Raw genomic sequence first — 25,370 nt, 5'->3', positions numbered from 1 at the left:
GTATAATTCCACAAGTTTGAATATTACAATTGCAATCATCACCATTGAGCAGATGATAGATTTGCATATAGGTATCATTAGACAATAATTTTCCCGCTTTGTTTTATGAGGCTTGTATCAGAATGACTAATTGCACACACATGAAAAACATTGCTTTTAATGCATTTACTGGAATGCTAAGATTCAGAAAACACAGTATGGCCACATTACGCTGCGCGATTTCTGCATATCCAGTTTCTGCTGAAGCCTGTCACATTGCTTGGCACCTATGTCCCAAGGGGTGTTTCACACTGAAAGCACCATCAAGAGGCTTGTTTAACAGCAGCAATCAAATGATGCCAAGTCATGACTGCATGATACTACAGAATCTCCTAGCCAAATTGTGCAATCTTAGCATAAACGAAATCTGAAAAATGGGATTGTATGTTGTCATGGAGATACCCTGTGCAGAGACTTATCACAAAAAGCAGGACACAGTTGGTTTGAAATTATGTTTTAACATTGATGGTTGTTCTGCTCAGATGAAGCTTGACTGCCATAAATTCATAAATAAGGTTTTTGACTACGGTAGGTACAAACTAAAGGGACAACTAGAGGACCATAAAAGAAGCAAACAGTTTTAGTAAACATAGGTCTGGAAACAAATGGTTTCATCTGTATTAAGTGTTAGACTGAGTACATGAACATCTTGTAACAGACTCTTCAAGGATCCAAACTGCTGATATGTACTTGTGGACAAACACGTTACAACTAATATTCCGCATGGCCACCATACATGAGAAGACAGGCTTCAGCACAGATCCTCATTAATGCTAGTACATGTTACAAAATGCTAGGCATGTTCTGAATGCAGTAACAACCGTCCACAATGTGTTTCTGGAGTTCATCTCAGTACCAACAGAACTGAAATGCGCCAATGTTTTTAAATATCACCACACAAAAAAAAGTTAGCAAGTCGGGGGGTGGGGGGGGGGGGGGGTGGGGGGGATCTGGGAGGTCATGCTATTGGCAAGCCATGACCGATACACCTCCTGTCTTCATTCGTGCAACATGTTTCTGAACAGTCACATGAAAAAAATACTGATGCATCATCATGCATATTTCACTGCAAGGTAGCCTTAAATGTAGTCTTAGACATTAAACACTTCTGTAACACTGGCATGACTGCACTTTTGCCTAAGTCATACCAGGGAAACCATTGGTTGTCAGACATATTTTCATTGAATTATTTGCTTGTTCCATTGTTCTCTACATGCCAAATACACTGTAATCTCAGAACATAGGGGAACCCTTTTTTTGGCATATATAATAATGAATTCTGTAGTAGTGAAGAAGAGGGATAGTTTCACACTTTTTGGAGACCTGTTTGATTTGAATGGATTAAAACAATCTAGACTGCAACCATATTTTATTAATGACATTAATAAATTATTATTTTGATCTAGACTATTGTTTTAACCCAGCTGTAATACCAGATCATTGTTACTTCTCTGGACCATGTTGTCCAAATTTATGTTTAATTTGGGACTGTACTGATACATCCATTATTTGTCACCAGTCATTATTCTTTCCAGAAAGTTATAGCTAGCTTTAGGTAATGATGTGATTGTTTGTCACGATATTCATTAGACACCAACTTTTGCAAAGGATAGTTGCCTGTGCGCAATGTTGTTCACTGTACCATACGAAATAGTCCCACTTACCAGTTACAAAGAATACCTCATCACCAAAGCAGTGAAGAATGTGCTGCACTACGAGTTGATGTTGCAGCATAAACATTTTTTAGAGTGAGTTGCACTGGATCTGATTTATTTTGCCCACAGTAAAATGAACTACAATTCAAGCTCCTCATCAATAGACAGCTATATTACAGGCGTTACCTCATGCTCAGCAACATGTCCGTCAAGGGCTGTTTTATCTCAAATAATCTAACATGACTGTTGGACAATTTGTTTATCAACTTCTGATTACCCGACCATAATAATGTGGTGACAGAAGGAGGTGGTACATTGTGTTTTGATCTGCCCATGTAAGTTTTGTAAACATTAAAAAATATACTACAGTGCTGTAACACTATTCATTTTTCTATCATCACCTTCCTCTCTCATTGATAGCGTGTGCTTATACAAGTCAGTGTGGGAATGAGATCATTGTGACACGCAACACAAATAAAGGTACAACACTACACTACTCAGGTATATTTTACAGCACAAGTGTGGTACAAAATTCCACAGGTATAAAGAACAGATCCAAAGAGCAGAACTGACAGAGTAATACAGAATAACAGCACAAGTAGCTTCATATGTAGGGTCAGTAAGTAGATGTTACAGTGCAAGGAAAGAAGAGCTTGAGCCGCTCAAAATAGCAGCACAAATAGATGACAATAGTTTGACCTGGTGACACTGGTGATATGTATGCAACGGTGTGTTCGACATGCATGGTGGCAGATTCATGCAGAGTCCAGTTATGCCACTGTCTGGCAGCTTGAGCCCTGCAGTGAGCATCCCAGCTGGATCGACGATCCTCTGTGGCCTGCTGTGCCATTGCTCCAGATGCGCCAAAGAGGGGATGGCATCAATAGTTTGCTATGCCTGCTGAAACACGAAGTAGCCCAGTGGATTACCAAAGAGATGAAGACCTCAAATGAATGTTATAAGCATCATACCAAATATTCCAATAAAATAAATAAATGTCTGTTTTTAAACAGAATATAGTATTCTTTTAATTTGTCTTCTTTTTATTCAAACAATTATTCATCTCTACAATCCAGTGATGAACTTTTCTTTAATTCTGCTATTTTTATATTACCGACAGTTCCTTTTAAGTTATAAAAATGTATTCTAAGGTATCAGAATTCCAATTGAGAATGATCTGCATCTTTTAGTAGACATATTACTAAAACAAGTGAGATGAATGAAACCCAAATTCAGTTTTTCTGCAGAAATTATTTCTTACTGCTTTGACATAGCAAAGTGAAGTAGTGAGGTCTCACTGTTCATCAGACAATATGCATTATAAACACATAAATAATAATAATAATAATAATAATAAATTCCATCACCTCAGTTCCGAGAGTTCCGGAACCTGTACAGAAAATTGGAATAGAAATCAACATAATCATCATTACCACCCTTTTTATTACCCATTAAAATGACATATTGCATGTTGTTCCACCATACAGCAAGACCTTCAGAGGTGGTGGTCCAGATTGCTGTAGACACCAGAACCTCTAATACCCAGTAGCACATCCTCTTGCATTGATGCGTGTCTGTATTTATCGTGGCATACTATGCGCAAGTTGATCAAGGCACTGTTGGTCCAGATTGTACCACTCCTCAACGGCGATTCGGCATAGATCTCTCAGAGTGGTTCTGGTTCATGGGTCACGTCATCCATAAACAGCCCTTTTCAATATATGCCAGGCATGTTTGATAGGGTTCATGTCTGGAGAACAGGATGGCCACTCAAGTCGAGCAATGTCATTATCCTGAAGGAAGTCATTCACAAGATGTGCATGATGGGGGCACAAATTGTCATTCTTGAAGACGAATGCCTCACCAATATCAGCCAGAGGATGGCATTCACGTATCATACAGCCATTACAGTGCCTTCCATGACAACCAGTGGCGTACTTCAGCCCCACATAATGCCACCATCAAAGAGCAGGGAACCTCCACCTCACTGCACTTGCTGGACAGTGTGTGTGAGGCGTTCAGGCTGACCAGGTTGCCTCCAAACACATCTCCGATGATTGTCTGGTTGAAGGCATATGCGACACTCATTGGTGAAGAGAACATGATGCCAGTCCCGAGCGATCCATTCAACATGTTGTTGGGCCCACCTGAACTGCGCTGCATGGAGTCGTGGTTGCAAAGATGGACCTCGCCATGGACATCGGGAGTGAAGTTGTGCGTCATGTAGCCTATTGCACACAGTTTGAGTTGTAACACTACATCCTGTGGCTGCACGAAAAGTATTATTCAACATGGTGGCATTGCTTGTAGGCAGCAGCCACCCACTGCAATAGTAGTCCTTGGGCAGCCTGAGCGAGATATGTCATCGACAGTTCCTGTATCTCTGTATCTCCTTCCCATGTTGAGAGCCCTTCCTGGTACAAAGTAACATTGGAGACGTGATCGTACAGTGGTATGGACCATCTACGCATGGTTGAACTACAGACAACATGAGCCGTGTACCTCCTTCCTGGTGGAATGACTGGAACTGATCAGCTGTTGGACCCCATCCATCTAATAGGTGCTACTCGTGCATGGTTGTTTGCTTCTTTGGGCAGGTTTAGTGACATCTCTGAACAGTAAAAGGGGCAGTGTCTGTGATACAATATCTTCAGGAGTTATGGGAACCAGGGTATTGCAAAACTTTTTTCTGTGTGTGTACCATTCTGCTCTTGCAGTCCTTTGTTGTTCAAATATATATACAGTAAACATCAGTTTATTTCTCATTATAAACAAAATGTGTCTTAAAATAAGTCATTTATGTGCCCAGTTGATAGAGTTGTTCCAACACAGTGTAGTGCATATTTCGTTTAATATATACGAAATGGGCAGGAAAACATGAAGAATACTGAGTATTCCAGCAGCAACTGAGTAGCACTGTTGTGTGGCAGTAAAAAATCTGTGTATTAAATGGGCTTGTGAAATTTCACTTTGAAAAATATATTATCTGTAATGGGAAGCAATTCTTTCCATTGAAACTACATGTTGTATGATACACATGATGAACAGTACTTGTTTGAACTGACTCTGTCTACACATTACAAAATCAGAACAGCAAATATCTGCAGAATCACAAGAGAAAAAACACCTGAGAACTCTTAAGACAGTCACTATATATTTGAAAACCAAAGGAATCCAAGAGTAGAACTGCATGGTGCACACTACCTTAGGAACATCAAGACTCCATCACTTCATTTCACTATGACAAATTATCACAGTTCAATAAATGAGAACACATTTTTACAGGATAAGTGATTGTTGGTTTCTCTCATTCTGCATATTTTTGGCGCGCACACACACACACACACACACACACACACACACACACACACACACACAAAAAATACAGTGCAATGCTTGTAAGTCACACATTATTTTTTGTTAAATGTAGCTGTTACAATTTCTTTGACTTTTAAAATAAAAAGCACTATTCTGTTAGTGGTGTACACATTACTTTGTGACCATTAAATCAATAACTGTAAAGATGAAAAACTGACAGTTTTAATCTATAAAAATTACAGTTACAGATGCCTCAAAACAGGTGATTAATATTTAATTCAAGACATATAACTGAGTATAATTTCTTGACCCGTTTAACACTAAACAGTGATAATCATAGGTAAATGAACCACTGGTTTCTATATCAACACTGTGTGTACCACATTCTTGTACCAGAATGCTTGTCATAAAGTCTCAAGGATATGTGACTCGCCTTGATTCTATGGATGTTTTTAAAATTCTACTTACACAAAATAATACTAGTTTTCATAGAAAAGTATCTTTTGAACTCGCTTGATTGTATTTAAATCACTGTGTTAAGTAAATCTCGTAATTTATTTCAGTTTTGAAAATAGCAATTGAAAAAGAGTTATACATCTTAAATGCAAAATATAGTAATGCTAATAATTTTTGTTCACAGTCTCGAGGTGGAGGATTCGAGGTTGAAATATACTACCCTCAATGGCGTAGAGTTAATAAACCAATTGATCGACACCATGTTCTTCTTGATAGTCTCACAAAACTTGTTGAAGGTGGGGTGGACTTTTCAGTAAAAATGATGCTTTTATCTTATTAAGTAAAACTATTGAATTTAACTACCGCTCATTTTGTATGCTTTAATATTTCCAAGCACAACTTTGAAGTGTGAATCATTAATAAGAGTTACGACATCTATTGACTGATATATAACCCACATGCATATTATTGTCAACCACAGTTGCATTATACTACCTGTCTGCCACTAACATGTGGTTTTTCCTTCCTGTTACACTATCTAGACTGAGAATATTTAGACTTTTTCCATTGTTTCAGTTTTACTTTGTTTTTTGTCTCCAGTGTTTTAATTCCTCCTGATGTCCCATTCATTAGTAATAAGTTCAGAAGCAAGCAAACTATTTAATAACATAATGAAGTTATAAGTACATAATGTAAGCTTCCTAGATGTACATCAATAAAAATATGAGCATATTCCAATATAACATGTGAAATGTTTCACAGCCACAGATAGTCAAAGAGCTTACCAAAGCAAATCAAGGCACATATCTCATCCATGCACTCAAGGGGTTGTAATAGATTCCTAGATTTTAGACAATGGAAAATCCAGGATGGAATGTAACAATATTGCGAAGAGGCACAACAAAAACACTGTCACAAATTAGATGTCGACCAGTATGACCTTCATCAAAATTAGATGACAAACACACACGTACATATCTAATTTTGATGAAGGCCTTACTGGCTGAAAGCTAATTTGTGACAGTCTTTTTGTTGTGCCTATCTGTGGCTCAAGATTCCTAGATTTGTCACTTAAAGTTGGTTCTAGAACATTTCAAAATGGATTTTTATGGATTAGTTTGTATCTGTCTTCAAGCAGGTACCAGTTCATTCCTTTCAGCAACTTCATGTCACTCTCTCATATGTCAAATGAATCTGTGACCATTCATAATGCTCTTCTTTGTACCCATTCAACATCCACCATCAGTCCCATTCGGTACTGGTCACACACACTTGTGCAACCCATCCTAGAATATTGCTCGAGTGATTTGTAAGCAATCTCCTTTGTAGAATGCTCATATCCCTACTTAGTGTTACACCCAAGTATTTGTATATGTAGACCGATTCATTTTTTGAAATGCACCATTTTACATTTATGAACATTTAAAGCAACTTACCATTCTTTGCACCATTTTGAAATTTTATCAAGATCTGATTGAATATATATGCAGCTTCTTACAGACAGCATTTCATTGTACACTGAAGCACCAAAAAAACTGGTATAGGCATGCATATTCAAATGCAGACATATGTAAACAGGCAGAATACAGCATTGCCATCAGCAATGCTTATATAAGGCAACAAGTGTTTGGCGCATTTGTTAGATCGGTTACTGCTGCTACTGTAGCAGGTTATCAAGATTGAAGTGAGTTTGAACATGGTGTTACAGTCGGCACACGACCAATGGGACACAGCATCGCCGAGGTAGTGATGAAGTGATGAAGTGGGCATTTTCCTGTACAACCATTTCATAAGTGTACTGTGAATACCAGGAATCCGATAAAATATCAGATCTCTGACATCGCTGTGGCTGTAAAAAGATTCTGCAAGAAACGGACCAACGATGATAAGAGAATCGTTCAATGTGACGGAAGTGCAACCATTCTGCAAATTGCTGCAGATTTCAAAGCTGGGCCATCAACAAGTGTTAGCATGTGAACCATTCAATGAAACATCATCAATATGGGCTTTTGGAGTCAAAGCCCACTCATGTAACCTTGATTACTGCAAGACACAAAGCTTTATGTGTTGTCTGGGTCCATCAACAGCAACAATCGACTGTTGATGCCTGGAAACCTGTCACCTGGTCTGACGAGTCTTGTTTCAAATTGTATTAAGTGGTTGCACGTGTACAGGTATGGAGACAACCTCATGAATCCATGGACCCTGCATGTCAGCAGGGGACTGTTCAAGCTGATGGAGGCTCTGTAATGGTGTGGGACATGTGCAGTTGGAGTGGTATGGGACATGTAGATACGACTCTGACAGATGACACATACATAAGCATCCCGTCTGGTCACCTGCATCCATTCATGTCCATTGTGCATTCTGACGGACTTGGTCAATTCCAGCAGGACAATGTGACACCCACACATCCAGAATTGCTACAGAGTGGTTCCAGGAACACACGTCTGAGTTTAAACACTTCTGCTGGCCACCAAATTCTCCAGACATGAACATTATTTAGCATCTAGGATGCCTTGCAACATGCTGTTCAGAAGATATCTCCATTTATTCATGGTCTCATGGATTTCTGGACAACACTACTTCCGACATTAGTGGAGTCCATGCCATGTCGTGTTGCAGCACTTTTGCATGCTTGCAGGGCCCTACACGGTATTAGACAAGTGTACCAGTTTCTTTGGCTCTTCATTGTAAATAGTGCATCATCTCTGAGAAGACTGAGGTGGTTATTAATGTTGTCAACAGGGTAGTTAATAAACAGCAGACTTCCTAGGGGAACAACTGAAGTTACATCCGTTGTTGATTCTCCGTCCAAGATAACTTGCTGTGCTTTTCCCACAAAAAAATCCTCAGTCAAGTCCCAAGTTTTGTTTGATACCCCATATTAATGTACTTTCAAAAATAAGTATAAGTGAGGTACTGAGTGAAATACTTTTTGGAAATAAGGAAATACTGCATGTACCTGCCTACCTCAAATCATAGCTTTCTGTATGTCATGGTAGAAGACTGCAAGTATAGTTTCACACCATCAGTGTTTTCGAAACTCATGCTGGTTGGCACAGAGGATATCATTCTGTTTGAGATACTTCATTATGTTTGACTTAGTGAGTGTTCTAAGATTCTACAACAAATCATTGTCAACAGTATTGGGTGTCAGTTGTGTGAATCACATCTGCTACCCTCGTTGAAGATGAGTGTGATCTGTGTTTTCTTCCAGCTACTGAGCATGGTTTCTTGTTCGAGGGATCTACAACAGATTATACTTAGAATAGAAGCTTAATCAGCTGCAAATTCAGTATAGAATCTGATAGGGATTCCATGGGGCCCTGGAGCTTTGTTCAGTTTTAACTATTTCAGCCGCTGTCTCTCAATACCATTGATACTAACATTTAGTTCACTTATCTTTTCAATGGTACAAGGATTAAATTAGAGCAATTCTCCAGCCTTTTCATTTGTAAAGGAACATTTGAAAAGAAAGTTAAGCATTTCACATTTTGCTATGACACCCTCAATTTCCATTCTCATCTTATCCATGAGTGACTGGACTTTGACTTTGATGCCACTAACAGCCTTTACATATGACCAGAATTTCTTTGGTTTCTGTGAGAGATCTTTTGACTATATTCTGCCGCAGTAGTCACTGAAAGCTTCACACGTTACACTCTTGACAGCCAAACATGTTTCATTCAGCTTCGGGCCATCTATAGCCTTACTCTTTGTCTTAAACGGTTTAAGTGGGTAAGGGGTGAAATGGTGGGGAGGGGGTGCAGGAGTGTTGGGAAGTGTGGCTGACAGCTGGGAGAGAGAGACAGCAGGTAGGAACGTGGCGCTGTTGAGCTCCTTTACAGGATGAGTGAAGTTAGGGGCAATTCTAGGGTGGATGGGGGCAGAGGCCAGGAAGCTGTCTTGCAGGGATAGCTGCCATCTACATAATGGGTTGTGCAGAAGGATACAGTTGACATGCGTTGCGAAGCAAACATTGAAATCGATGCTCAGCTCACGCTCTTAGCCTGGTTAGGTGGTGGCCATTCATTTGGGTGGACAGCTAGGTGGTGGTCCTCTCCACATAAAATGCTGTGCAGAGATTACAGTGAAGCTGGTGTATAACATAACTGGCTTCACAGGTAACCCTGCCTGTGATGGGATAAGCCTACTACAGGAATGGAGGAGGGTGTGCTGGATGGATGTGTCAGACCGACCTTGCACTTCGATGCTCCACAAGGGTATCTGCATACGTAGTCTGCAAGTCACCTTATGGCTTATGGCAGAGAGAACCATGTTTCACTACTAATCATATCCTTTCCTATTCCACTCTCAAGGAGAGAGAGTGAAAACTGTTGATTACACTATGCCTGGGAAAGCCAGCCCCTCATGTCATACCCCTCCAGCAATTGCCTCCCCCTCCATCTCAACATCTGTGGTGCTTTTAATCAGTTGCTTATCAGTCTGTATTGATACATGATTGAATGCCGTGTTCATCTCTGATTATAATCATTTCATAGTCGTTGACCATGATGATTCCTAATGGAATCCAACCTGATGAAAATCCTGCCTGCAGTGCTGTTACAGCTCTGCCACAACCTTCTGTTCACTTGTTTGTCTACAGTACCCAAAGATTTATTAACTATAATTCCATTTCTCTGAGCAACAGGTTTCAATATTTGTAATGCTGTTAAAAAGTGTGTTGCTGAAATTAGTTTTCAAGAATACTCTTCATTATGGATCAATAATGCACAAACTGTAATTGAATTAGCATTTTTAACAAATTTTACATATCACTTAAATAAATTCTTTTGAAATAATTCATGTACTACAATTTTACCGGACAGACTTTAAATAATTAATAAGTCTCATTCTCAAAAAACATAATTAAAGTAGTTAAATTTTAAAAATTAATCAACACTACCTGTTAAACTGTAAAATTTCACTTTTCACTCAGCTAACAAAATTTGATTACTGTCTGGTTCCTACATAAAATTAAAGTTTGAGGATTTTTCATTTAAGTTACATTCAGTTACTTTGATGAATAGAGCAGGACCCTAGTACTGGTAGTGATTAATTGGAATAGTTATTGACACTGACAAAATTTGAAGTTTACACAATATCTATAATGTTCAGTCGCTGATTCTAACTCATTGATTTCTAGATTTGTGAAATGGCACAGTCTTAGTCTGAAGTGCAGTTGCTTTAGGTGTGGTATGATGATTTTATGATTGTAGCTGTAGGCAGCAGGCTCTTCCAACCATTTATGAGCAGGATTAAAGACATCCGACTACACAGTACTCTTCTTCTATTAATACTTCTGAAACTCTCTGCAAATAACTGCTGTATTCTTCTCAATGCCTTGGCTAACATTTTACCACCGTGGAGTTGATAACTAAGTTGCACACATGCTTTTGAAATTAATCATACCCCGTGCCTCTCCCTGTCAACTTACAATGCCTCGTGTGTGCGCTTTCATGTACCAATGATATTAGTACCATGCTGAGATTGTCTTTGGTTAGAGATTGTTGTACCAACAGCCTTGCCGCAGTGGTAACACCGGCTCCCGTCAGATCACCAAAGTTGAGCGCTGTCAGGCTGGGGTAGCAAATGAGTGGGTGACCATCCAGTCTGCCAAGTGTTGTTGGCAAGCGGGGTGCACTCAGCCCTTGGGAGGCAAACTGAAAAGCTACTTGATTGAGAAGTAGCAGCTCCAGTCTTTTAAACTGACAAAACAGCTGGGAGAGCAGTGTGCTGACCATATGCCCTCCACATCCACATAGAGTGATGCCTGTGGGCTGAGGATGACATAGTTGCTGATCGGTACCATTGGGCCTTCATGGCCTGTTTGGGTGGAGTTTAGTGTAGTTTTTTTTTATATATATAGATTGTTGTTATACATTGCAAAAATCCTGACTTTGCCAATGTGTTTACTACATTTCTTTACAACGTTGTTTTTAAATGATTGGTAATAAATTTGCATTACAGTATTCCATGTAGTTAGAATTGACAGTAAAAGAAGAGGATATATACATTTGTAATTTGAAATTACTCTCCAAATTTGAAAATAAAAAATGTAAAAAATATAAAGTACTGTGTTGTAGTGTTACAGTGTGCTGACTGAACTGCCAGTAACAAATCCAGCAGCATGCCTTTGAATTCTTTAACGTTTTCCTTTAATCTGACATGTGGGAACACCAAGCACTTCAGCAGTAGTCAAGAATGGGCCACACAAGTGTTCTATGCACAGGTACCTTTGTAGATGAACTAAACATCCCAAAAATCTCCTAGTAAACTGATGTCGGCAATTCACATTCCCTACTACCATCCTTACATACTCATTCCATTTCTTATTGCTTTGCAATGTCACATCTTGGTATTAAATTGATATGATTGTGTCAAGCCACACAAACATTTAGAGCAAGCAGCCATTCATCACACCAGATAGAAATTCTAAGTCACCTTGTATCCTTCCACACTCACTCAAAGATGATATTTTTCCACATACTACAGTGTCATCACGAGTTGCAGATTGATGCTCACCCTATCCTTCAGATCATTTATGGATACAGAAAATAAGAATGGTCGTACCACGCTTCTCTGAGGCACTTCTAATAATACCATATTGAGGACAATGTACTGGATTCTATCTCTTACAAAGTCCCATGTGGCAATAGGTTGTAACAAGGGTGGCATATAGGCCGAGCGATGTGGCGCAGTGGTTAGACACTGGACTCGCATTCGGGAGGACGACGGTTCAATCCTGCGTCTGGCCATCCTGATTTAGGTTTTCCGTGATTTCCCTAAATCACTCCAGGCCAATGCCGGGATGGTTCCTTTCAAAGGACATGGCCGCCTTCCTTCCCCGTCCTTCCCTAATCCGATGAGACCGATGACCTCGCTGTCTGGTCTCCTTCCCCAAAAACCAACCAACCAAGGGTGGCATAAGGATGGACTAGTATATTGTGTAGATTGGTTGGGCAGCAGAATGCCACTTCAGCAGGATTTGTGGCTAGGATGTTACTCAGTTCTGGGCCTAATAATAAGTAGTCAAAGTCCTGGTGAAGGATGTGGTTCAATTATTCCAGTCCAGAATGCTATCGGATGATGAGGTGGTTGCTCCTTTGCACCTGCTTTCTGAGGGCAGTCAGAGCATTATGGGCATGTGTGGATACAACACAAGAAATCTGTATACAGTTTAGGATTGATCATAAGATTTACCTGTGAAGACCATAGTAAGACCTTCGCCATACAGGGCAAGTGATTGCTTGTCATTGCAGATGCACCACCCACTGGTTATCAAACTGTACGATAATGACTTTTTGGTGTGTAAGGGATGGAAAATATCAAAGTTTAGGCATTGTTGATAGTGGGCTTCATATGTACAGATGTCAGGTTGGAGCCATCAGAGAAGTAGAGATCAATATCTAGAAAGGTGATAAGCTGAGCTGAGGTAGATCAGGTGAAGTGGATAGGAGAGAATGTGTTGAGAATGTGAAGGAGTATCTATAGATTGTCTTGGCTTTTTGGATTCATATTATGAAGATATCATCAATGAACATGAACCAGACGAGGAGTTTGAGCTTTTGGATGGCTAGGAAGGTTTTCTCAGAGGGGGGGGGCGGGGGTGCCCTTGAGCATCTTACAGATTTGATTGTATTTCTCCCACTCAGAGGTGAAGTATGTAGTTAGTTATGTGTATAAAGAATAAGGTAGTGCTTTGGACTTGGAAGGATACTGAAAGAGATAGTATTTAAGTGCGGCAAGGCCATGGGCACAGGAGATGTTGGTGTATAGAAAGATGGTACCAACAATGACAATTAGGGATCTAGGTAGTATTTTTGTCATTCATATGGATAGCAAGGCTGTGGCAGTTGGGTAAAGGTGATATTTTACAACAGCCAAGATTTTCCTGTCTCAGTCTTCCCCTGTTCTATCTGCCCTTCCTAATACACTGCTCCACATCATTGTGGGCTGCGCACAACTCTTCCTGCCTGTGGCCAGAAGGAACTCAAAGGGCCATACTCGTATCCCATGCACCTCTGTCTCTCACTTCCAGCTTTCAGCTCCTCTTCCTGAATACTCCTACACCTCCATTCCCCCCCACCCCCACCCCCTTTTCACTTCTCCCTCACCCACATAACTCAATACAAACTCTCACCCCAGTGTAATGTAGTCAGCCATGACAATGATAGCTGGGGTGTGTGTGTGTGTGTGTGTGTGTGTGTGTGTGTGTGTGTGTGTGTGTGTGTGTGTGTGTGTAAATTACAAATTTTGTAGACTGTAACAGAACAGTATTGAGTTCCTGCCAACTTTTCAGTCAAACAATACAATACTTAAATGGCAACTGAAGCATCGTCTGTCACCTGTCTTATTTTACTACAGATTCTGTTTTACTCCAGAGTCTGTGGTGGGACATAAATAATCTAAGGAATAATTGAATAGTAGTTTAGATGCTGAGTTGTCAACAAGCACATAAAAATTAGAGAGAACTTTCCTAGCTTTTGGATGAATCCTTCCTTAGAGTTGCCAAGTGTGCGTGCACGTGCGCACTCTGTAGTTCTGAAGAAGTATTGGTCCAAAAGCTAGTGAAGTTCTCCTTCATAGACAACAGTTACCGAGATGACTCTCTGAGCACTAGTTGACTCAGCAGCTTCTGGTTCTGTAATTTGAGTGCTACTTATCACCAGCTAAAGAAGACTTGTGTTCTGTGTTACGAATGCAGTTGTGCTGAAGGTCGCCGCCAATGGGAAATTGGTACAGCTGACCGGAACATGTATTGCAAGAATAACTATCACTGACAGAACACAACCCTTTGCATTTGTTATTTTAACAGAATGTAGTCACAATTTTATTCTCAGATGGAACTTCTTGCAGATCAAAAGCAGTCAGACTGTGGAAGATCAGGGGTTCAGACTGAAGAAGCTGTTCTATCAAGCACACATTACAAAGACAGCTCTGGGCAGCTGTTTGCTGTTAAAGACATTGGTATCTCACCATCATCAAGAAGATGAGCGCCAGTCATCAACTGAGATGCTCAGTTATACTGTGAAGCTTTTGTCGATTGCAAAAAGCTACTCAGACTTTCAAAAGAAATACACATGCGAACAACGATCGTAAGCATTGTAAGTGGTCAAGAAGAACTTTGGATCACTAATTTTCACCAGCCAAAATTCATCTCTAATGGTATGTGCATAGGCACAGCCAAACCAGTCCAAGACGGGCAAATTAGTGTCATCAACAAAGAATCATTTTTCACAACCACTACAGACAGTGCACTGGAGGAAGTTACTACCAAACTCTTGGCTTGACTGAGGGACAATGTCGGCTAGTGGTACCAATTCTGCATCTGTTTTCAGATGCTTACGGCTGTGAAGTGGAGAAAAGACTGACCAAGCGGCCCATGGTAATACATTACATCAATGCTGGGGATCATCCATCAGTTAGCAAGCACTCATAAAGTGTGCCGCACCAGCTGAACGACAGATAATCCAGAAGAAGTGGAGAAGATGCTGGAATATGATGATATTGAAGTCCTTGGTCCTCCCCTGTGGTTTTTGTGAAGGATGAGGATGGTACATGACATTTCTGTGCCAACTACCAGCAACTCAAGAAAATCACAATGAAAGATATCTGTCTATTGCTGTGCATTGACGACACCCTGGACTGCTTGAAAGGAGAAAAGTATTTCTCAACTATGAACATGAAGACAGGCTATTGGCAAGTCAAGGTTGGCCAGGCTGACTGGGAAAAGACTGCCTTCATAACTCCTGATGTTGTTGTTGTTGTTGTTGTTGTCTTCAGTCCTGAGACTGGTTTGATGCAGCTCTCCATGCTACTCTATCCTGTGCAAGCTTCTTAATCTCACAGTACCTACTACAACGTACATCCTTCTGAATCTGCTTAGTGTATTCATCTCTTGGCCTCCCTCTACGATTTTTACCCTCTACGCTGCCCTCCAATACTAAATTGGTGATCGCTTGATGCCTCAGAACATGTCCTACCAACCGATCCCTTTTTCTGGTCAAGTTGTGCCACAAACTCCTCTTGTCCCCAATACTATTCAATACCTCCTCATTAATTACGTGATCTATCCACCTTATCTTCAGCATTCTTCTGTAGCACCACATTTTGAAAGCTTCTATTCTCTTCTTGTCCAAACTAGTTATCGTCTATGTTTCACTTCCATACATGACTACACTCCTTACAAATACTTTCAGATATGACTTCCTCACACTTAAATAAATACTCGATGTTAACAAATTTCTCTTCTTCAGAAACGCTTTCCTTGCCATTGCCAGTCTACATTTTATATCCTCTCTACTTCGACCATCATCAGTTATTTTGCTCCCCAAATAGCAAAACTCCTTTACTACTTTAAGTGTCTCATTTCCTAATCTAATTCCCTCAGCATCACCCGACTTAATTCGACTACATTCCATTATCCTCGTTTTGCTTATGTTGATGTTCATCTTATATCCTCCTTTCAAGACACTGTCCATTCCATTCAACTGCTCTTCCAAGTCCTTTTCTGTCTCTGACAGAATTACAATGTCATCGGCGAACCTCGAAGTTTTTATATCTTCTCCATGGACTTTAATACCTACTCCAAAATTTTGTTTTGTTTCCTTTACTGCTTGCTCAATATACAGATACAATAACATCGGGGATAGGCTACAACCCTGTCTCACTCCCTTCCCAACCACTGCTTCCCTTTCGTGCCCCTTGACTCTTATTACTGCCATCTGGTTTCTGTACAAATTGTAAATAGCCTTTCGCTCCCTGTATTTTACCCCTGCCACCTTTAGAATTTGAAAGAGAGTATTCCAGTCAACATTGTCAAAAGCTTTCTCTAAGTCTACAAATACTAGAAATGTAGGTTTGCTTTTCCTTAATCTTTCTTCTAAGATAAGGCGTAAGGTCAGTATTGCCTCACGTGTTCCAGTATTTCTACGGAATCCAAACTGATCCTCCCTGAGGTCGGCTTCTACTAGTTTTTCCATTTGTCTGTAAAGAATTCGTGTTAGTATTTTGCAGCTGTGGATTATTAAACTGATGGTTCGGTAATTTTCACACCTGTCAACACCTGCTTTCTTTGGGATTTGAATTATTATATTATTCTTGAAGTCTGAGGGTATTTCGCCTGTTTCATACATCTTGCTCACCAGATGGTAGAGTTTTGTCATGACTGGCTCTCCAAAGGCCGTCAGTAGTTCCAATGGAATGTTGTCTACTCCGGGGGCCTTGTTTCGATTCAGGTCTTTCAGTGCTCTGTCAAATTCTTCATGCAGTATTGTATCTCCCATTTCATCTTCATCTACATCCTCTTCCATTTCCATAATATTGTCCTCTAGTTCATCGCCCTTGTATAGACCCTCTATATACTCCTCCCACCTTTCTGCTTTCCCTTCTTTGCTTAGAACTGGGTTTCCATCTGAGCTCTTGATGTTCATACAAGTGGTTCTCTTTTCTCCAAAGGTCTCTTTAATTTTCCTGTAGGCAGTATCTATCTTACCCCTTGTGAGATAAGCTTCTACATCCTTACATTTGTCCTCTAGCCATCCCTGCTTAGCCATTTTGCATTTCCTGCCAATCTCATTTTTGAGACGTTTGTATTCCTTTTTGCCTGCTTCATTTACTGCATTTTTATATTTTCTCCTTTCATCAATTAAATTCAATATTTCTTCTGTTACTACAGGATTTCTACTAGCCCTCGTCTTTTTACCTACTTGTTCGTCTGCTGCCTTCACTACTTCATCCCTCAAAGCTATCCATTCTTCTTCTATTGTATTTCTTTTCCCCATTCCTGTCAATTGTTCCTTTATGCTCTCCCTGAAACTCTGTACAACCTCTGGTTTAGTCAGTTTATCCAGGTCCCATCTCCTTAAATTTCCACCTTTTTGCAGTTTCTTCAGTTTTAATCTACAGGTCATAACCAATAGATTGTGGTCAGAGTCTACATCAGCCCCTGGAAGTGTCTTACAATTTTAAAACCTGGTTCCTAAATCTCTGTCTTACGATTATATAATCTATCTGATACCTTTTAGTATCTCCAGGGTTCTTCCATGTATACAACCTTCTTTCATGATTCTTAAACCAAGTGTTAGCTATGATTAAGTTGTGCTCTGTGCAAAATTCTACCAGGCGGCTTCCTCTTTCATTTCTTAGCCCCAATCCATATTCACCTACTACGTTTCCTTCTCTCTCTTTTCCTACACTCGAATTCCAGTCACCCATGACTATTAAATTTTTGTCTCCCTTCACTATCTGATTAATTTCTTTTATTTCATCATACATTTCTTCGTCATCTGCAGAGCTAGTTGGCATATAAACTTGTACTACTGTAGTAGGTGTTGACTCGTATCTATCTTGGCCACAATAATGCATTCACTATGCTGTTTGTAGTAGCTTACCTGCACTCCTATTTTTCTTATTCATTATTAAACCTACTCCTGCATTACCCCTATTTGATTTTGTATTTATAACCCTGTAGTCACCTGACCAGTAGTCTTGTTCCTCCTGCCACCGAACTTCACTAATTCCCACTATATCTAACTTTAACCTATCCATTTCCCTTTTTAAATTTTCTAACCTACCTGCCCGATTAAGGGATCTGACATTCCACTCTCCAAACCATAGAACACCAGTTTTCTTTCTCCTGATAACGACATCCTCTTGAGTAGTCCCCACCCAGAGACCCAAATGGGGGACTATTTTACCCCCGGAATATTTTACCCAAGAGGACACCATCATCATTTAATCATACAATAGAGCTGCATGCCCTCAGGAAAAATCACGCCTGTAGTTTCCCCTTGATCTCAGCCGTTCACAGTACCATAACAGCAAGGCCATTTTGGTTAGTGTTACAAGGCCAGATCAGTCAATCATCCAGACTGTTGCCCCTGCAACTACTGAAAAGGCTGCTGCCCCTCTTCAGGAACCACACATTTGTCTGACATCTCAACAGATACCCCTCCGTTGTGGTTGTACCTACGGTACGGCTATCTGTAACCCTGAGGCACGCAAGCCTCCCCACCAACGGCAGGGTCCATGGTTCTTGTGTCACCGTATTATTCTTAGCTGCTTTACTATTATTGAGGGTATTATAATTCCACCTTTGCCACCACACACAAAAGGCATTTTCTTGTATTTGCAAAGATGGAATTAAAATAGCCTCATTAATTATGATGTTTGGACTATGCAATGCTCCAGCCATCTTTTAATGTATGATGGACAGTCTGCTTTGACACCTTAAATGGGTAATGTGTCTGTGCTGTCTGGATGACAAAGTGCCTCTGCATCATCCAAGAAATAAAAATCATGGTGCATGAATGAAGATGGAGTCCATCCTGATCCAGAGAAAATAAGCAGGTACAGTTTCTCTGACTCCTTAGCACATTTGGGATGTGAGAAGTTTTCCTGGAATATGCACATACTATCAGTGATTCGTAAAGGACTTCTGTAGTGAGGAACATCTGTTGCAAGAATTACTGCAGAGTGATGCTAAATTTTCCTGTAATGAGTCTCAAGAAACATCTTTCCATGCCCTTTGCTAACATCCTCTCCAATTACAGCATTGTATGACGAGAATGCCACGACAGAACTTCACACCAACACTAGCAGTTTTGGGATGAGGATGTTCTAGTACAAATTCAGAAATGTGCTGAGTAGGTGATAGCTTATGCTTCTTGAGTGTTCTCCAAGTCACGAACAACTGCTGTTCAGCCAATAAAGAGTGCCCTGCAGGTGTTTGGGTCCTCAGCAATTTCCAGCCATATTTATTTAGGAAACAATTCACGGTTGTAATGGATCACCATGCTCTATGCTGGGTGACTAGCCTGCTGATGAGCCTGAAGGATCCATCAGGTCAACTGGGACGATGGGCAGTGAGGTTTCAGGAGTACAACATCACAAAGGTACACAAAAATAGAAACAAAGACAAGGAGGAATCCTTTAGCAGAACACAGCAGTTTGGATGAAATCTCTGTAATCAGAAATTACTGCTGAAAAGAGAGAAAATCCAGCACTGCTGAAAACGATAGCAGCTTTGAGGAGGAGGAATGGACCAAAGGAGATTTCCAATCAAGGACTGCAATGTTGTATAAGAGGAGCTGTGATCTGATGGAGCAGAGATGATTGCTTGCCATGTCACCTCACCAGCAGCCAGCAATTCTGACATATTTACATGGGGCTCCAACATCTGATCATCTGGGATTTGTGGAACCTCTTGACAGAATCATATGGATGTATCACTGGTCAGGTCTTTACCAGTCCATTACACACTCTGTGAGCCACTGTAAGGAATATCAGAGATGGAATCAAGTGCAGCAGAGCCTCCAGAGCATTTGATATCAATCCTGCATGCAGCAGCATTATTTCAGTGGATTGGAATTGACCTATTGGGGTAAGTTCAAGAAGTCAACAAACATAAATCAATGGATAATAGTCGGCACTGACTATCACTCCCTCTATGCTGTTATTACAGGTGTGCTGAGTGCTGAAGCTCCAGAAATTGTAAATTTCCTTATAGAAGACATCATTTTGAAACATGAAGTACCCGTGTCACCTCTGATCATGGAAAAGATTTCCAGTCAGGACTAGTATCAGAGATAATTTGATGTTGTGACATCATCCACAGGATGACAACTGTCTACCATCCACAGATGAATGGCATCACATGATATGTTAATAAGCCATTGGCAGATATGCTCTTCACGTATATTGATTCCAAACAGAGCAATTTGGACACTATAATATTCATTATGACAGTCACGTACAACACTGCAACATAAGACACTACAAGCTTTACACCATTCTTTGTGCTCTATGGTCAAGAGGCGGAAATGACAGTTGGTACACTGCTCCCAGTCCAACAGGATGATACTCAGGATGACTATGTGAAGCACATTTGATCAAGATTGAAGCAGCATGCAACTGGTTGGTGTATGGACTCTTTGACACCCAGGAGAAAGACCAAGGGCACTTTAATACAAAGCACCAGCCAATTGAGATGCAGCCCCAGAGACTTGGTAAAGATTTTTATCCGTGTGTGGGAAGTAGGCCTATCATAATAGTTACTAAAGTGCTACTTTGGGCTGTAGCATATCCTTCATCGCTTGCCAGACATCACATATAAAGTTGAAGATTATGACTCTTCATAAAGAGGGCAAAATTGCAGAGACATTGTCCATATCCTCCATATGAAGTCCTAATACAGTCCAGAGATGCAGATGGATGATGAAAGGTTCAAGAAAACTAAAGACTCATTCAACAATCGCGAAGCTTTAGCGGGAGTGACTACTATCGATGCTCATCATAATGAAGAGGATTTAACAACACGAAGATATGCCAGTGTCACCATATAGAGGACCACTGATGAGATCCAGATCCCAGGTGCTGTAGTCAACTCCAGTGAGAACTTTTGTAACAACGGGTCACAATTTCTCGAGAGGAGGGAACAGTTCCGTGAGCCGTGGTGCATGCAGTGTAGTGTAGCAGTTAGTGTCACTGCCTGGCATACTGTGGATCCCCTGTTTAAACCCTACAACCAGCAATTATTTGTTGTTTAGTATTTATCAATTCTGGAAGTGTCTTGAAATATCATATGTTAGTATATTCTGGACAATTATATGTTTGTATAAGTATAAGCATTCTGGAATATTCAATGTTTGTATATACAGCTGCACGCTCCATTCAGGAGGTCTTTACGTTCCAGATACCTGTTGGTGTTTGTAATAAACTTGCTTTCTGTGCTAAGTGTACTGTAGGGTGGTAAAGTGCAGTCACTCACAGAGGTCCAGTGTGGGCTAAAAGTATCATATGGCAGTGAAACTCGGTAGATATTCTAATGTGTTATTGCGGAGCGAATTTATGCTGGAAAAAATTTATTCTTGTTTTGGCCATCAGGTGCTAATCTTGTGCTGTGCAGTGAAACCCCTATTTATGGTTTCGTGTGGTTCTGAATTAAAAAATGCAAAATTTAGGAAAATGTTAAAAACCTCAAAAATATAAGCAAAAACACATGTAATTGGCTTATATGATAAAAAATCTCAATCCTCTCCAATACTGTGTATAAAATCTGTCTAAGTAAAGAAAATGAAATGTACACTACAATATTTATGCAGTAATTTGTGGTCATGAATTTCATCAATTCTTGAAAAATCACAGATGTGTAACAGCAAGTAAAAACTCATCAAGAAAGTGTAATTGTATCTGAGGACAAAGTAATCAAGCTGTTTTCTGACATGCTATGACTACAAATTATACTTTCAAAACATGCGTATTTGAGAGATCATCCTTTGTGCTAACGCAGAAAAAAGCAAAAACTGAATATATTGAATTAAACCGAAAACATCACAGCAGCTAAGTAGTTAAACCATAAACATAAATGTGGACATCTGCTTAATGGCATACTTTGTTACTGTTGTTGCTATTGTTTAATGCTTTTCTTATGAGCTGCACTTCATGTGCTCATGACCGTTAAAGTGTTATTTTGGGCTTGATGAGAGAAACAGAGGTGTGAGAAAATGAGTTTAATTCCCCAGTTGACATTACAAGCTTATTAGACGTTGACTCAGTGAATTTCTGTTCACTGTGTAAAATTTAAACTTGAAAGAAAACTCAGGTGCTACAGTTTCGCCTCATGCCCTCTATCACTGCTTCCGGTCTTTATGATATACAGTTTGTGGTGGGTGCAGTGCAAAGTATATACATGAGTAGCGAATGTGTTTGTTGTTGCAGCTGGATCATGTCAGATTTGAACATGAAAGTCTTTAAAATGTGCTTTCACAAATCTTTTGTTCTATTTCTGTGTGACATCTCTGCCATAGCACATCATCTGAGTGAAAAATATATTTTCAGCACTTCACAGAATGCTTTCACCCCTACTTGTACTCTCGTTGCTGAAGGGCCACTACCCCTCTCCACACATCCAGTAAGCGAGCTCATTTTTATGTGTTTTAGTGTGGTGTGGTGGCTGCACTGGCTATTGAGTGATTTTACAAGTCGCCAGCCAATAAGAGTTCACCATGCAGAAATGGGCGACATTTCCTTGATTATGACTGAGAATATTCTTCAACACTCAATGTTTGAATTTTAAAAGGTTGACGACTGATTTCGTTGCTGAATACAGTACATTGAAAATACATGCAAAAAGATGAGACTGAATTATAAGTGGCTCAAGGATAGGTGGTGGCTGGGCCCCTTTATCATGTGTTGGCTTGATCCGTAACACTTTGCATCAACTGTCTTGTTTTTCCATTTCCGCTGCAACCTAGCAGTAGTTGTATCATAATTTTGTGGTGAATCTAAATGTTGAAAGTTGTGTTGGCAACACCGATCCTGGGTTACATCAGCATTTCCTCTCTCACATCTCCCCTTTCCACAACAGCCTAAAATATTCCCTTAACTCTGCCACCAAGCATGGTGCGAACCACCTGTATTTTGTGCCACGTATAACTCTGTCAGTCACATCACATGTCAATAGGAAGAAAATGGGACAAAGTCAAGCAAGTAAAAACTTAGAATTGAGGTTAACCTTACTAGGAAGAAATGTAAAAACGGGGAATTTTTAGCATTGATCTTGTGGGATATTCACATGGGCTATGAATCTATGGTGTAGAATTGCAAAAAGTGTAAAGTTGGAGAATGTAAAATCAAAGTTCCACTGTAGAAATGTTTCCAAATAGAACGGGATGTAGGCAGAAAACATCAAACAAGTGAGAAATGTTGATTTTATTATTAACCATCGCTTACAAAGTTTGTTCACTATAGTCTCTGGAGATGTCAGTAAACTGTGCCAGATTTGTACCTGGTGGCCAAAATTGGAACCTTCTTTTTCCCCAGTATATATAAATCCATTCCACACTAACACATTAGCATATCTATCACGTTTCACTGCCATATGATGCTTGTAACTGACACTTGACCTCTGTGAGTAGCTGAACTTTAATTATATCCACTTGGTATTTCATTGACGACTCTGTTTTCAGATTTGGTCTTGATTGTGGTTACGACATGACAGTGACTGAATTTTTGAATAAAGTTAAATTTTTAATTACACAGTTTTCAGAAAAGATAAGATCCTCCGTAGAAAGATAAGAGTGAGGGCCATGTCAATCATAAAACAAACAACTATTTGCAAGACCACAATTGCATGTATGTGTAGTTCTAGTGAATTGTTGATTTACATGTGGCTTTAGTGAACTTTTAATTTTGAGTATTTTGTTAAAGAAAATGTTTCACTGTGAACTATCTAGACTATTATCAGAAACCTGCAAACTCTACACTGAATAATACAATTTGGACATTTCATATTTACATACTATCTGTATTACATAAGAAATGGGGAGCAGAGGAGAAGAAGAAAAAGTTGTATTTACATTAAGAGGGATGTTATAGCAAATGGAATCATTTTACATAGCTACATTTAAAGCTTCAGCACCCCTTTTTAATGCATATGGCGCATCATGCGAGTTGCCCACTAATTACCTTTTATTAAGAACTGTACAAAAATTGCAGTTCAGTGACAAAGTACAATATACATAGTAGGTGAGAGTTTCTTATCACATAGGAAACATAACCAGCAATTTAGTCAAAGAGGAAGTTTATTAATTCTTATTGTAGAATGTTGTAGATGTATATCCAAAGAAAGAGAAAGAAATGCTATTATCTTAGTAGTAACTAACATGAAATTAGTAATTAACAGACTCTTATTTAGAATTTCTTTCCTTCGTTAATATACTATGATGCTGTTATGTAACTTAAGTAGCTCTAAATGATTTATACCTTCTCTACATTCTTCTTCACAGTTTCGTTTACTTGTAGAAACCTGAAAAAATTCACATTTGCAATATATTCAAATATAGTAGCAAATTTTAACTCAAAATGCAAAAATGCAAATTTACATAATAAATCAAACAATGGAAAATCCAGGATGAAACGTAACAGTATTATGAAAAGGAAAGTTGCTGCTCACCATATAGTGGAGATGCTGAGTCACAGATAGGCACAACAAAAAGACTGTCACAAATAAAGCTTTCAGCCAGTAAGGCTTTTGTCAAAAATAGACAACAGATACACATGTACAGACACTCATGCAAACGCAACCAACACATATATCTGCAGTCTCAGGCAACTGAAACCACACTGCCAGTTGGTTTCAGTTGCCCAAGACTGCAGATGTATGTGCGAGTTGTGTTTGCGGGAAAGTGTGTGTGTGTGTGTGTGTGTGTGTGTGTGTGTGAGAGAGAGAGAGAGAGAGAGAGAGAGAGAGAGAGAGAGAGAGAGAGCTATTTTTGACGAAGGCCTTATTGATCGAAAGCTTTATTTGTGAGTCTTTATGTTGTGCCTGTCTGTGACCCAACATCTCTACAATATGGTGAGTAACAAGTTTCCTTCACATAATAAATGCTGTTTCATAGCATATTGTTTCCAGATGAAATATTTTATTGGAGATAGTTTAAAATAGTTGTTATTTTCTACATATAAATACCAGAAAAGTAACTATTTCTTGGTTACTGCAATTGCACAATTTGGAAAGAGAAGATCATTAAAAATGTTGTGGCAGTTTTAGGTGGGGTGTTTTGCACTATGCTCGCGTAAGATACTGGTAGATGTTGGACCTTAACTACCTTGTTTACCACATTGCCATCCTCAGCAAGCAACAGCATGATAGCCATTACCAAGTGCTTTGAATACTCTGCTTTGCTTTGTGTGTAGTTCATTGTTCCATTTTTCTTATTTTGAAATGAACAAAGAGACTAATCCTGGCCCGCCGTGGCATTAGAATATGACTCTCAGGACACCCAGAGGGATAGGGATCCATGTGTTAATTCTACTACACAGAAACACAAAACACCAGTATAGGTTAGAACACTGGTATAGGCTGGATGACCAATATGCAAATCCAGGCTTATA

The 25,370-nt window shown here is 39.7% G+C and overlaps 1 protein-coding gene across 2 annotated transcripts in view; it reads left to right on the top strand.

Annotated features, from left to right (window-relative positions):
• LOC126334967 (myotubularin-related protein 9) overlaps window positions 1-25,370 on the top strand; it is a 113,461-nt gene that overhangs the window by 61,558 nt on the left and 26,533 nt on the right. For both annotated transcript variants that reach the window (XM_049997752.1, XM_049997751.1), the window contains exon 7: window positions 5,653-5,764. In XM_049997752.1, the coding sequence (XP_049853709.1) occupies window positions 5,653-5,764 (112 nt within the window). The remainder of the gene's footprint in view (window positions 1-5,652; window positions 5,765-25,370) is intronic.

This window comes from Schistocerca gregaria, chromosome 2, assembly GCF_023897955.1.
Source record: "Schistocerca gregaria isolate iqSchGreg1 chromosome 2, iqSchGreg1.2, whole genome shotgun sequence".
In the NCBI taxonomy this organism is placed as follows: domain Eukaryota; kingdom Metazoa; phylum Arthropoda; class Insecta; order Orthoptera; family Acrididae; genus Schistocerca; species Schistocerca gregaria.
The sequence above is the reverse complement of the archived record's forward strand: the minus strand, read 5'-3'. Positions and strand labels throughout refer to the sequence as shown.